This window comes from Fusarium fujikuroi, chromosome FFUJ_chr08 (genome assembly GCF_900079805.1).
Source record: "Fusarium fujikuroi IMI 58289 draft genome, chromosome FFUJ_chr08".
In the NCBI taxonomy this organism is placed as follows: Eukaryota; Fungi; Ascomycota; class Sordariomycetes; order Hypocreales; family Nectriaceae; genus Fusarium; species Fusarium fujikuroi.
The window spans coordinates 51,784-64,779 of NC_036629.1; the positions used below are offsets into that span (position 1 = coordinate 51,784).

The following is a 12,996-nucleotide window of genomic DNA, read 5'->3' on the forward strand; positions in this document are numbered from 1 at the left end:
TTATATCAAGACTAGTTCAGGGTGAGTTAATCGAGTTAGCACTGCTTACCTATACTCAAGCTCTTAGGCTTATTGATAAGACACTAGCATTTGTGGTTATTAAGAATTATGTATAAGCTTTAACTTCAGGCTGCTAATAAGTCTCAAAAGGACACACCATGCCTGGCCTATATGATCACAGCTGCATAAAGGAATTCAGGCCCACTAGCCCAGATCAAATATACCAGAGAAGGCGAAAAGCTTCTCTGGTTTGAGGGTCGAGTTATCTCCTACTTCTCCTTCGCCATAAACAGGCTGCGCACTAAACGGCAAATCGAACCACAAGTGCAGCGGCTGTGGGTTCATTCCTATCGGTGCCGACCTCTCACGTACAGGTCCTGCTGGTGCTGGTGTTGGCCATCGCGATACAAGATGATGAGGTGTCTGATCTCCGCGTATTCGTGGAACGTCATTTGTCGCCATTTCTGTAATCATCCTTATTACTGAACGATTTAAAATTAGGGATCTCAACTGCGAAAGCTTCTCCTTGATGACAGAAGCTGAGGCATCCGATATTCGCGTCGGTGGTCGATTTGGACGATCAACGAGGGGCACTTCCCTGGCTAGCAGTTCAAAAACGCCTCGAAGACATTCGGCTTTTGGCCAAAGATCGGATAACAATGCCAGTATACTGGAGCATGCCCTGAGAGCATCGGATACATCGGGAGAATAATAGCTCTCAGTTCGATATTCTGGCGGTGTCGCCCAGCAACAGTACAGGATTGTCACACCGGACTGTGAACTGGACCAAGAGCAAAGTTGCCACATGATCACTGGTTAGAGTTGTGACCTACACCAAGTCATGCCTGAGCAATCTGTCGGTCCATTTGAGACTTTCGAAATATGAGGCAGGCTTGGGAACCGGCTTAGGAACCGGCTTGAATGGACCAATCTCCAGCAGGTCCCAGAACATTATCCATGGTTGGACGCTAAAGGGTCAATAGCGCATAATGATATATCATCGCAAGCCAGCGCTGTGAAGTATGGCCTTTGGACTAGGGATCTGTAAAGTTTTGGACACGTGCCTTGCAGCTTTCCAACTCATTGAGGATCTGCAGTCTCCATTCCAACGAATCCTCATACCGGGATTTGTACTTCCAGTGGAGGGTATATCCAAAAACCTCAGACTGTATACGGCGACACTGTAAGATATGAAAGGCAGACGATACAGACGTATATTTAGTTGAGTCCGGTAACTCCTCGTCAGCCGCTGTCTGCGCAGCCACCGTCTCGATGTCTTCGTCATCGATATTTACGTAGAGCTTTGCCGTTATCATGGTGTCTGACACTGAGGGTGAAAGCTCGAATGAGAACATGACCAGCCAATCCATGATGCTGTTGCACGATTCGAATGGGTCCTGCGAGCGACGGAATGCAAGTGAGGTTGACTTGCTGGAGAAACTGAGGCATGCTCTCTTGAGACATTGATAGTCGCCACAGGCTGTCCATTGAGTTGAGCGTGGTTGGAGGCAAGGTGATCAATGTTGTGTTCAGGGTTCTGTTTCTCAACCCAGCTACTCGTTCTTCGAGAGCGTGCACATAGTGCCTCTCAACAAGAGTGCGAGATGCTGGCTCCGTTGCCATACATTGATCACCTGATCTGAGGCAATTTGTGCAGGGTCTGTTACCCTTGCATCTTTGCTTCCGACTTCTGCAACGCCTGTAGAGTTATGAGCATGCGGTAGGGTAGCCATTACCGGCATTGTGTTCTGGGGGATTGCTTCCGACAAACTTATAAACTATTAATGAATAATATGCCAATATGGATAATATATATATAGTCTCTTGCTGTAAGGAACCATAACTTTTTAAAGCGGCATAACGTCCTTATTGCGACTAGTATCAATCCAACTTTGTAATGTTAGCGAATTGATTTTCTCGCTTACGTCAAGGACAGACAGGAGACTGGAGAATTCGCGTAAAAACTCGTTTGCTCGTTGCGTGCGCTGTTTTGTAGGATCGTCTGGGCAAGCCAGGAGCGAGACAGCAACGTCTCGAACTTTATATACCTATATTCAAAGCAAGGCATAAATGTCAGCTTACTGGGCTTGTGCCGCACTCTCCTGGCTCGTTTGAGATAATTGAGGGGAAATGAATATACTGACTAAAGAAATGCCATTTGATTCTAAACCAGAATGAGACATAGAATGCAGGAAGTGGAGAAGTTGCCGACAGATATGTTCCCGTTCATCCCACAAAACAGGATTCAGTATTTGAAGACGAGAAGTGGGTGTGAGTGAGGAAGTTACTAATGATGGTGTAACCAGAGAAGATAAGTGCTTCTCACCGGCAAGCAAATCGATTTGGTCCAGTAGAACACTTTGCAGCCATAAGTGTGTTACATGTATATTAACCCGAATGGCTTCTCGTTGGACATTTACCACGTCAGTGCCCCCTTCTGGGTCTGGGTTGTGAGTCCTTGGAAGCCAGGGTCGATAAGCAGGTACAATGGTATCAAGCATATACTTGAGATGATGCAATCGATTCTTGAGAGAATCAAGCCGTGATACTGGATCCTTCGGGTGACAGAGGTCAGGTGCTGGATGAGTCGTGAGACGTGGAGATATAACAGCAGCGGCAAAAACTCGAGAATGAATGTTGAAACCGGCAGTCAAGGACTTCGAGGAGACATCTTCGGGGCAGGTAAGTACGCCGGTGCAGGAAATGAATTCATCATCCACAGCGTAGGGCATAAGCCCTTCAATGTCTAAATCACTCAAGGTTGCGGGATCGAGAAACATTAGTCGCTCGTTCCGCAAGTTATACATCTGATGAACGTAGCCGTAGAACATTAACCAGAAAGCCTTCTTCCGGAGCTGAATCTCTACGGCGTCAAGGCCACTATAACTTGAAAGATGCTGCACTTCTAGTAAACGCAGCAGCTGCATTGACTCAACCTCCAGCATACGCCAAAGATTGTTGTTGACCGTTTGATGAAATGCGACACCTAGCAGAAACGTGCTTGCCCACTTTTGATGGCTGACTGTATCGAAATATGTCGTATCTCGAAAACTCTGATTGAGCTTGTGACACTGGTCTGCCATCTCAGTGCGTGTTTCAAATGGCAGAGGGCTCGAAAAGCTCCTATAAGTCTTGAATCTGCTGGGTAAAAGACTGACTGTGACGGCACACAGGGAGATGATCAAGGCGAGGAAATCGACGTCGTGCATGTCGCGGTCGCTGTCGAAATCGAGCTGGAATGTTGGCTGATGAATTACTGGGATCAGTGGGTAAACATAGGTTACGTAGTCGCTGAGGATGAATCGAACGAGCTCTCGAGGGAATAAGATATCAGTCGCATACGCAGTGATGCCAGTTGAGGGCGATGACTCGGTGGTGAAGGGACTAAGTTGGTTGACTAGCTCAGAATCGAGGTTGAGGCTATTTTCCGGTGACACGGAGTGTTGTGCGGCATTATGATGGAGATTCCTCCTCGTCTTTGGACCACGAGCCTTTGAAGGTAGTAGAAACGTGCACTGAGAATCTGCTTTGATGCAATTTCGGCATCTTGTACCTGGTTTTGGCGCACATGGAACAGTGGCCCAGCGGATTCCTTTGTCCGACCCGAAGCTACATTTTCGTTTCCGAATGCGGCAATTATCGCAAGCTTGACGCGTGACCACCCTCGGCGACAAGGGTCTGGCTCCAGGACTGAATGGCGCCTTGTCGCTTGTGTCAGCCATGGGTATGTATTCTAGAGTAAATAAATAATTCAACGCGAGCTTGTTGTTGCGAAAATGGAACCAACGTACCCAGTAGCGTGTCGCGTCCCCTCTTCGGCTTCTTATCCGGCCATGTCCCCGAGCTGCCAACCCAATAAGGCAGCCAACAGATAAAGGCATAGAGCCAACTCAATTCAGACTATAGAGATAGATATTCACAAAACCAAGCACTGAGATAGAATTGGGTATTAAGTTTTATTATTAAAGACTTGAAATTAATAATATATTAAAAGGAGAGACGTATTGCCCCCCCTTCAGAAAGGGCTAATTATTACATTACTTACTTACTGCAGTTACTCTATATTTCAAAAATAAAAGAGCTTGTTATCTTTCAAGGAGGACAAAAAGATTTAGATTCTGCTTATCACAAAAGTGCATAGTCTTAGGGGTAGCTTGGCTCTCTCTCTAGTGTATTCTCAGGTATCCTTAAGGCTTTCGTCCAGTTACTAAAGTTATAGACACTGCATACTCGTTCGTCAAGCTGCGCTTTAACAGCGTTGTTAGAGTGCTGTAGGAGCACTCTCAATCTGTGTATATAAGGCTTGTTAATTAGTCGGCTCTAGCCCGAAAGTTTTCTGCAGTACTATAGGTATCAAGCTGATATTCTTCATAACTTAAATTAAAACAAGAGTCGCAGAATACCATAACTCAATAAGAGTGTTTTAGAGTGATAAGAGCATAAGTCTTAATGCTAATTCTAATCTCTTTCTTGCCCTTGACTTTAGTAAAGACTCGTGCTCGGGTCATGGCCCTGAGCCATTCTTGTTCTGGTAATTCTCCGCCTCCGCCGCAAGCTTTTCCCCATCCGGATCGCCCCGGCCCCTCGCCTAATCACTATCGTCTATTTTCCCACCTGTTTCTCCGCCACGACACCAATTGACACTGGGGCCGGCCTCGAAATCGGCATAAGCTAGATAGGCATGTGAGGTGCAGTCTTTTATCAAGCGCGGAGCTGAATGAGCCGCCGCTAGAGTAACCCCAGATAATCCCCGTACTCTCTATTGGCCATCCCAGTTTCTTCCCCAGACTTACCCCTACCTAGTAACAGGCCAGGAGTCCAAGATAAGACTGTATATAACTTAAAGAGATTCCTATACCTAGAGCAGAACACTCAAGTCTTTTGTCTGCAAATATATCTTTATAAACCATTTACTGTAAATTCAGACACCATGGGTGCCAAAGACTCTCCAGCTAAGGCTGAAAACGCTGTCGATTACCAGCTGGGCTCAGTTACGGCTTCCAACAAACCGTGGTATCGACAGACCCATCTCCTGCGACTTAACTTTATCATCTTGTCCCTGGTCATGTTCTGTAAGTCGAATCAACCTCTCCTAGCAGTATCTGGGATTAATTTGATGTCAACAGCCTCAGCCAATGGATATGATGGATCTCTGATGAATGGTCTGCAAGCTCTCCCCAATTGGAACACTTTCATGGAAATGCCTAGAGGGGCTTGGCTCGGTTTCATCAACGCCATCTACTGGACCATGAACGGTATCGCCTTCTTCCTCGCTGCTTGGACGTCCAATAAATACGGCCGCAAGTCAGGCCTTTACGCGGGCTATTTGTTCCTTATCGCTGGCACTGCTCTTCAAACCGCTGCCCATAACCCTGCCGCATTTATCGCCGCTCGTGGACTACTCGGTGCTGGCGCAGGGTGGTACACCAGCTGCGCGCCACTGCTTATCAACGAGATTGCCTTCCCGGCCCATAGGGCTATTGCTGCTTCTTGCTTTCAATGTGGCTTCTACATTGGCAGCCTTGCTTCGGCATGGGTGACCTTCGGAACTAGGAACTATGCAAGCTCTTGGGATTGGCGTCTTCCATCTCTACTTCAGATCCTGCTCCCGGCTTTGGCCTTTCCTGGACTATTGATGGCGCCGGAGTCTCCTCGATGGCTTGCTTCTGTGGACCGGATTGAGGACGCCAAGCAAGTCGTTGCAAAACATCACGCCGGAGGAAATATGAATGCCCCACTCGTTGAGCTTGAGACCGAGGAGATTATCGACACCATTAAAGCAGAACAACAGGCTCATTCTAGCACCAGTTATACTGATATGCTTAAGACAAAGGGCAATAGATGGAGGCTTCTCATCTCGGTCACCCTCGGAGTCTTCAGTCAATGGAGCGGTAACGGCGTGGTCTCATACTACCTCGCTCTAGTTCTCCAAACTGTCGGTATAACTAGCGTCACCAACCAGACACTCATCTCTGCCTGTCTTCAGGTCTGGAACCTCCTATGGGCTGTTGGCGCCGCAGTATCTGTCGAAAGGCTTGGACGACGACCTCTATTCCTTACTTCTGCCGGGACCATGTTAGTCAGCTACATTGTCATCACTGGATTATCCGGTTCTTTTGCAAGCACCGGAAACAGTGCTGTTGGAATTGCTGTCATACCCATGCTTTTTATCTTCTTTGCCGGTTATGATATTGCCCTGTAAGACCCTTTGGTGCATATATTGAGCGGCAACAGCAGAGCTAATATTGATACAGAACACCACTCGTGATCTCATATCCTGTTGAGATCTGGCCATATCGCCTTCGATCCAGAGGCTTCACCGTGATGTGGATCTCTGGCATTTTGGCCGCTATTTTCAACATGTTCGTGAACCCTATTGCGTTGGGAAGCATTGGCTGGAAATTCTACTTTGTCTTTATCGTTTTTCTTGTCGCCTTCTTTGTTGTCGCCTACTTTTTCTATCCTGAGACTAAAGGCCGTACTCCGGAACAGATGGCATTTATCTTTGACGGTGACGACGCTGAGGTTGTGCCAGCTGATGTCAAAGTCAAGGACGTGGAATTGGAGACAGATAAATAGAGGTGTATTTAGGGCAGAAGTAGTACTGCTTGTAGCAGTCATGTCACTTCATGAGACTTGCCACGTTGATAAGAAATCTTCAACTTGACCAGCCTCCACCGTCGCTCTTCCCAGCATTGCAACTTGTCAAGGCGGCTTTTAAAGCCATATAGTCAGAAAAGGACGCCTTGTAATTATCTTTTACCGGATCCCAAAACTGATGCAATATTAAAATATCTGTCCTTGACTGCTTGGGTCTCCTCATCGACAGACATGCGGTTTTGCGGGGCTAATAATAGCCATTATGTCAGCAGAGTTCGCCCCTCTATTTATACCCAGCACAGCTCAGCTTCCAAGTCATGTCAACAAAGCAAACATCAAAGAGCAACAAAGCAAGATGTCATCACAAGCGGGACAGACCCCTCAACCCCTATCGCTCGAAGAGCAACAAACAAGACGGCAGCTGCAGATGCATGCGATTGCGAGGGCGCAGAAGCAGGCAGCGATGCAACAACAAACTGCACAGCAAATGGGAGCCGGGAGTCAGACGGGATACCAGCAGATGGGGAAAGGCCAACCTTACAACGACATTCCCGCCACTGATCCAAACGACATACATATTCTCACTGGAAGAGGAGTTAATGTCCCGGACTTTGTCAAATTTCTATGTGCTTGCCGAGAAGGTGATTTATCTACTCTCGAGTCAATTGTTAAGTCTCAAACTCACTCGCCACTCTTCCTTCACCATGGCTTACTTGATGCCATAAACAACGGCAAGGTCGAAATTGCACGCTATCTTCTCCAGTCTGGAACACCAATTTCGCAAAAAACTCCAGAAACTATTCTCAGAGCTCCAGCAGATCAACAAATGGCCCTATTTCAGCTCCTTACTGAACATGGCTGGACAGTCAATTCACCAGAGCGTCTCCTTCCAAGACTCATTCAAACAAACAACGAACCTTTGCTTGACTGGTTTCTGGAGCATGGCGCAGACCCGAACATTGGCGGTCCCGAAGGAGATCCAGACCAAGCTCTCAGATTAGCAGCCTCACAGGGGACTGTTAAACTAGTGCAGAAGCTTCTCAATGGCGGAGCCAAGATGACCAGCAACGGATTGGGATTATTTTATGCTGCAGGAGCTTGTCCAGCCGGCTCTATTCCTCATGCAGGACTTGTTCAACCCAGTGCTGAGTTTGACAACTCCAGAATACCCATTATGGCACTGCTTGTAGAGCATGGCGCGGATGTAAATGGCAAGCTTGAGACACAGCACATGACAGCGCAATACCCTATCGTAAATGCCGTCATGGCCGGTGCTGTTGAGAGAGTCAAGTGGCTGTTGAGCCGGGGCGCAGATCCCGATCTGAAGGGCCAGTATGGCAGTGCCAGAGACTACGCCAAGTTTAGGTCGAGCGATGAAATGCAACAGGTGCTAGGAGTCAGCGTTACATAGGATCCCATAAGGATCGGGATTTAAATTACAATGTGGATCTGCTTCATGTCGATTGTTTGGAAACCTGCCTATGCATGCATGAATATGCTGACAAGATTGCAGAATTGCTGATTGCAATCTTGCGTTATTGCGCAGCCCAAGAGTCAGCCTTGATCTGGTTAAAATTAGCAAGGATAGAGCAGGGATGGGACGGATGGCTTATGGGCCGGCCTAGCCGGTAGGATTCTGTAGCCGGTACATGATCTCTACTGTCTTGGCCCTAGAGTTTGGGGGCTGGAGACCAGGCTTAGGTGAGACGGCAGTTGTTTAGCTGATTAAAAACATGATATAGGATCTCAATGCCAGTATCCATTTATCAGCATGTTCCTTTACGTAAAAAATGAGTTTTTGCATTTTAATCTTAATTCTATTTAATATAATAGACTGGTTATTACAATAGAGAAAAGGAGTCTATTGAACTTTGAGGCAATTGCAATATCCTGTGTATGCAACTGAATAAGCTTCCTATTCTCTGTTTCTGGAGACGTGTTTATCGTTTATCTTGACGTTGAGGAGCATTTTTCTGAAACACAGAAGGATCTGCTAGTCGCGGCAGCCTTCAGGGGTTTTGCGTACTGTAACCAATGAACGCCATTACTGGTAGCTTGGCGCCAGTATTAATTATAGCAGGCGTCAGCACTAATGCACATGGGCTTAGGGCTGTACCTGTCTGTAACTCCCAATCACATAAACAGTGGGCAGCAATGGAAGGGCATATTCTGATCGACGCTGGTTTTGTCAGCCAACAGTTGATAAAGAAAGCCCACCTCGTGGCATGAATTCTCTACTTATCTTTTGTAGGCTTGGAATATTCCTTCATTCTTTTTTGGTCATTCGTTTACGCCAAGATGCGTGCCACATTCTTTGCCGTGGCGGTGCTGCCATTCCGTGCAATCGCTCAAAACCCGGTTCCTGAAGCCGCGCCTGCTACTACCACTACCTCTGAAGCCTTCATTCCACCGGTGATCGATTCGTCCACCGAAATTCCTATTGACCTTGTCCCTACTACTACCAATGCTGTCGTTGTTCCTCAGTCTACATCGGAAGCAATTGAGGAGAACCCGCAGCCAACTACTCAACCGGCTCCTGTCATTCAAGATACAACAACATCCCAAGATGTTATCCAGGCTCCTACTTCCCAGGCACCACCTGTTGTCCAAGACACAACTACAGGTCCTGCGCCTGTCATTGATACCACTCAGCCCCTTACACAAGAGGGTACAACTCAACCCAATGTTCAAGACACAACCACTGGACAGCCTATCATTGAGGATACAACCTCACAACAGCTACCTCCCATCCAAGATACAACAACGGAGCTGCCGCCTCCGGTTAACCCTACCAGCACATGGCTTCCTGTAGTTGATACCACCAACCAGCCCATCATCCAGACCCCTGGTTCCTCACAAGAGCCTGTTGGTCAGGACACCACTACGGACGTTCAGTTACCCGCTGTGCCTACAACAACATCGGACGCTGTTCCTGGTGTGACCACCGAGACCAACAACCCTCTGTCAGATAGCACGACTGAGCAACAGTCAATCATTGAGAGTACCACCACTGGTGTCCCGCCCGCTGAGACTACCACTGCTCAGGTGCCCGTACAGGACACTACAACAACAGCTGCAGAGCACCCTCCTCAGACCACTACACAGCACCAAGAGCCTGAGCCTACCTCCGACGAATCCAAGCCAACTAGTAAGGATGACGGCGAGCCTGTAATCACCCAGCCCCCAGCCCAAACAACGGCCGCTCCTGAGGTGGCCACGTCAGCTGTTTCCTCCGTCTCATCGCAGGTCGCCGCCCTTATCCCCGTCATCAACAAATGGACTGAAGACCCTGAGTCTCTCACCGATGAAACTAACAAGGAGGTCGAGGACACTCACGATGACATCATCGCTGTTATCGTGTCTTTGGGCGGCAAGCCCGATGTTGGCTGCAACAAGAAGCGCGGTTTGCTTGGACCTATTGGCGATATCATTAACAAGCTCGCTTGTATGGCACAGGACCTAACCAACATCTCGGGTAGCATCATTGCTGGTAACGTGCCTGCCGTCACTAGTGTTGTCCCTCAAGTACAGAGCCAGAACGACGATCTGACTGAGGAAGATGAGGAGAATCAGAGCCAAGAGGAGCAAAGTAAGGAAGAGTCCACCAAGCAAGAGGAGACAACAAAGAAGGAATCTACTACAGAGGCTCCTACAACCACTGAAGCCCCTACGTCAACGGAGGAGTCGTCTACCACTGAAGCCACTACCACGACAACTGGCCTTCAAGTACCATGTGGTGCCGATAGTTGCGGTGGTGGTAGCGGTGGTGGTTCTTGTCCTATTGGGTCTGGAGGGTCGAAAGGAGGACAGATGGGCAGCGCTGCTGGCGAAGTCAACTGTAATGACCTCTCAACGACCACTATTGACGGTCCACTCCCTACGGACCCTTCCAAGCCCATTGACTTCGGTGACGATCCCTTTACTGCTCCTACTGCCCGGGCCGAGTCTGTATCTTCACCCTCTAAGCGCGATATGGAGCTGGGAGTCCGAGCATTCAACGATGATATGTCTCCCAATCCTTTCTACGTTGCCTCCCTCACTCCCATTTGGGTCGATCAGACTGGAGCCACAGCTGGACACTGGTTTGGCGCCCCCCCTTTCGCTGGTAAAGGCTCTGCTGGAGTCAACGGCATCTATGGCTGCACCTCGGTTATTGTCGTGTCTGACTTGGGTGTCTATGTGTCTCACATCTGGGAGAACCCTGTCTTCATCGACAGTTTCGGGAACCCGACGCCTGATGCCGATTTCCAAGCAACCACTTTCAACGCGCTTCGTGATGGCACTATTGACGCCAACGCCGAAAGCATTGCTGGTTACGTTGGTACCGACGAGCTCCCCGGCGTACTGCATTCCATGTTTCACCCCAGGGTTTTCGTTGTGACTCCTTTCACCACCGCCTATGATCGTAGCATTGGCGTCACCACTTCTCTGCGCTACGAGGCGCGTGCAAACTACTTGGCGACTGCAGTGTCGGGTATTGTTCCTGGATCTGATTATTCCGTTCTCGGTTACACACGAGTTGGTGAGGTAGAATCTAAGGAGCAGTACGGAACGTGGGGTCGTGCCATCGTCGAGTATGATATGCTCGAGGAAATCGTCTTTGGCTCGGATGGCGACATGACGGGCCAGTTCATGGGCCGATGGAGACTCTGGGTCGAGGACCAACTTGTGACTTCACACAAGTTCCTCGTCTTCCCTGACCCTATTGCCCTTCCTGAGACAACACCTGCTGCTACCCCTGCTGCAGGTCTTTACAAGCGTGCCGACGAGGAGCCTGCCAGCAAGTGCTTGGTCCGCGGTGGCTCCACTGGTGCCTCTTCAGCCGCTCCCACTTCTACAGACAATGCTGCTACGACAGCTGATGCCACCTCTGCTGCCGAGACTTCAGCATCACATACTACAGATGAGAAGACTACTGAGGCTACTGGAACAACCACTGCTGAAGAGAAGTCCACCGAGGCTGCAGGAACAACTACTAGCCAGGACAAGACCAAAGAGGCTACTACAACTCAGTCTGAGCCTGCCTTGACGACCTCCACCCCAAGCACCTTTATCACTACGACCAGAGCCTCGTCCGGAGCTATTACATCTGGTGTCACGTCTGATGCAGCAACAACCAGTGAGGAAGTCCGCACTTACTACCCTTGCGTGATCTACGGCGGACCTCGTGTCGACAAGCCATACTGTCAATGCAGTACCACAGTCTCTGGCAAGCAATACGTCACTTCAGCCTCCCTGATCGACAACAGCTGCGAGGACTACACGTCGTATCCGTCCCCAGTCGTCCCCGTGACCGAGGCCCCAGCTACCCAAGCCCCGGTGCAGACTCCTTTCACTGAGACCAACGACGGCACAGTTCTCGTCTACTCAGCTTATACCCTTGAGTACTTTATGGCGTATACTGTCCATGTCACAGCGACACGCGGCTATGGTGTGCCATCAACCGTTTCTACACCTGTACCAACTCAAACTGCTGTTGACAACGACGGTAGCGGACAGTGTGGAACAGCTGATAGCTTGTCAAAGAAGGGACTGGGTGAGGCTTGTGATCGGGCTATCAATGAATTCGATGCCGATACTGTGTACAAGGGTTACACGACGCGATACAGTCGGTCCAACAAGGGCATCCTGATGGCTGCCTCGTTTGGTCAAGCTGCTTGTATTGCTAAGTTTGAGTGCGATGACTACGGTATTGGAATGAAGGGCAGTGATATCATTGCAGCTCGCGAGAATGCCAAGACGAACGATGATATTTGGATTTGTGGACATATCCGCCTGTCCAACTCATGCAGTGTCGTCATGGACTACTGCACAAACTGTGACAATAGTGGTTAGGTTCTTTTTCTGTTAGTAGATAACATTTCGACTATATGTCCTTCCAAATCAATTTGAGTTTCTAAATAATGTTTTATATTTAATCTTTATATAAAGTTATTAGGCTTATATATCTTAATAGATAAATAGCTAAAATATATATTATATATATATTAATATAATTTAATTATCCCCAGTTTAAGCCACTGCTTCTTTACTGATATTACTTTTTCTACAGTTTTTAGGAATAAGGTTAATTAGTTATATGCCCTTATATATATATTTAATTAGTAGAGGTTAATTTGGCTTTTACTAACTAACTTATATAAAATAATAAAGTAAACCTAATTCCTTTAAACCTTTAAACCCTGCTATTACCCTGCCTTTATTTACAGTAAAACTCTATTTATAGATGTATTATTTCTTTACTTTTATAGTCTTAAACTATAACCAGTCTGGTCTATATATTGATTTTATATAACTAGAAGGATATAATATATATATTTAGCCTTAATAATTATATTAATAAATTACTTTTTATATAAAGCTAAGTCTATTAATACAGCTAGAAAAGCTACCTTT

General features: G+C 47.7%; 5 protein-coding genes; 3 read left to right on the forward strand and 2 right to left on the reverse strand.

Annotated features, from left to right (window-relative positions):
• Positions 1-204: 204 nt before the first annotated feature.
• FFUJ_14067 (uncharacterized protein) lies at positions 205-952 on the reverse strand (the record flags this gene model as incomplete). XM_023581301.1 has 2 exons in its annotated part: positions 205-781; positions 834-952. The coding sequence occupies 2 exons, from the start codon at positions 950-952 to the stop codon at positions 205-207; spliced, it is 696 nt and encodes a 231-aa protein (XP_023434018.1).
• A 1,126-nt stretch (positions 953-2,078) lies between these two features.
• Positions 2,079-3,722, reverse strand: FFUJ_14066 (uncharacterized protein; the record flags this gene model as incomplete). The annotated part of the gene is made up of 1 exon (XM_023581302.1): positions 2,079-3,722. One exon carries the CDS (start codon positions 3,720-3,722, stop codon positions 2,079-2,081), a length of 1,644 nt encoding a protein of 547 aa, XP_023434019.1.
• Positions 3,723-4,930: 1,208 nt separating this feature from the next.
• On the forward strand, positions 4,931-6,579 carry FFUJ_14065 (related to hexose transporter protein; the record flags this gene model as incomplete). XM_023581303.1 has 3 exons in its annotated part: positions 4,931-5,072; positions 5,127-6,198; positions 6,255-6,579. The coding sequence occupies 3 exons, from the start codon at positions 4,931-4,933 to the stop codon at positions 6,577-6,579; spliced, it is 1,539 nt and encodes a 512-aa protein (XP_023434020.1).
• Positions 6,580-6,862: 283 nt separating this feature from the next.
• FFUJ_14064 (uncharacterized protein) lies at positions 6,863-8,011 on the forward strand (the record flags this gene model as incomplete). The annotated part of the gene is made up of 1 exon (XM_023581304.1): positions 6,863-8,011. The coding sequence occupies one exon, from the start codon at positions 6,863-6,865 to the stop codon at positions 8,009-8,011; it is 1,149 nt and encodes a 382-aa protein (XP_023434021.1).
• An 887-nt stretch (positions 8,012-8,898) lies between these two features.
• FFUJ_14063 (uncharacterized protein) lies at positions 8,899-12,435 on the forward strand (the record flags this gene model as incomplete). Its single annotated transcript, XM_023581306.1, has 1 exon — positions 8,899-12,435. One exon carries the CDS (start codon positions 8,899-8,901, stop codon positions 12,433-12,435), a length of 3,537 nt encoding a protein of 1,178 aa, XP_023434022.1.
• Positions 12,436-12,996: the final 561 nt, after the last annotated feature.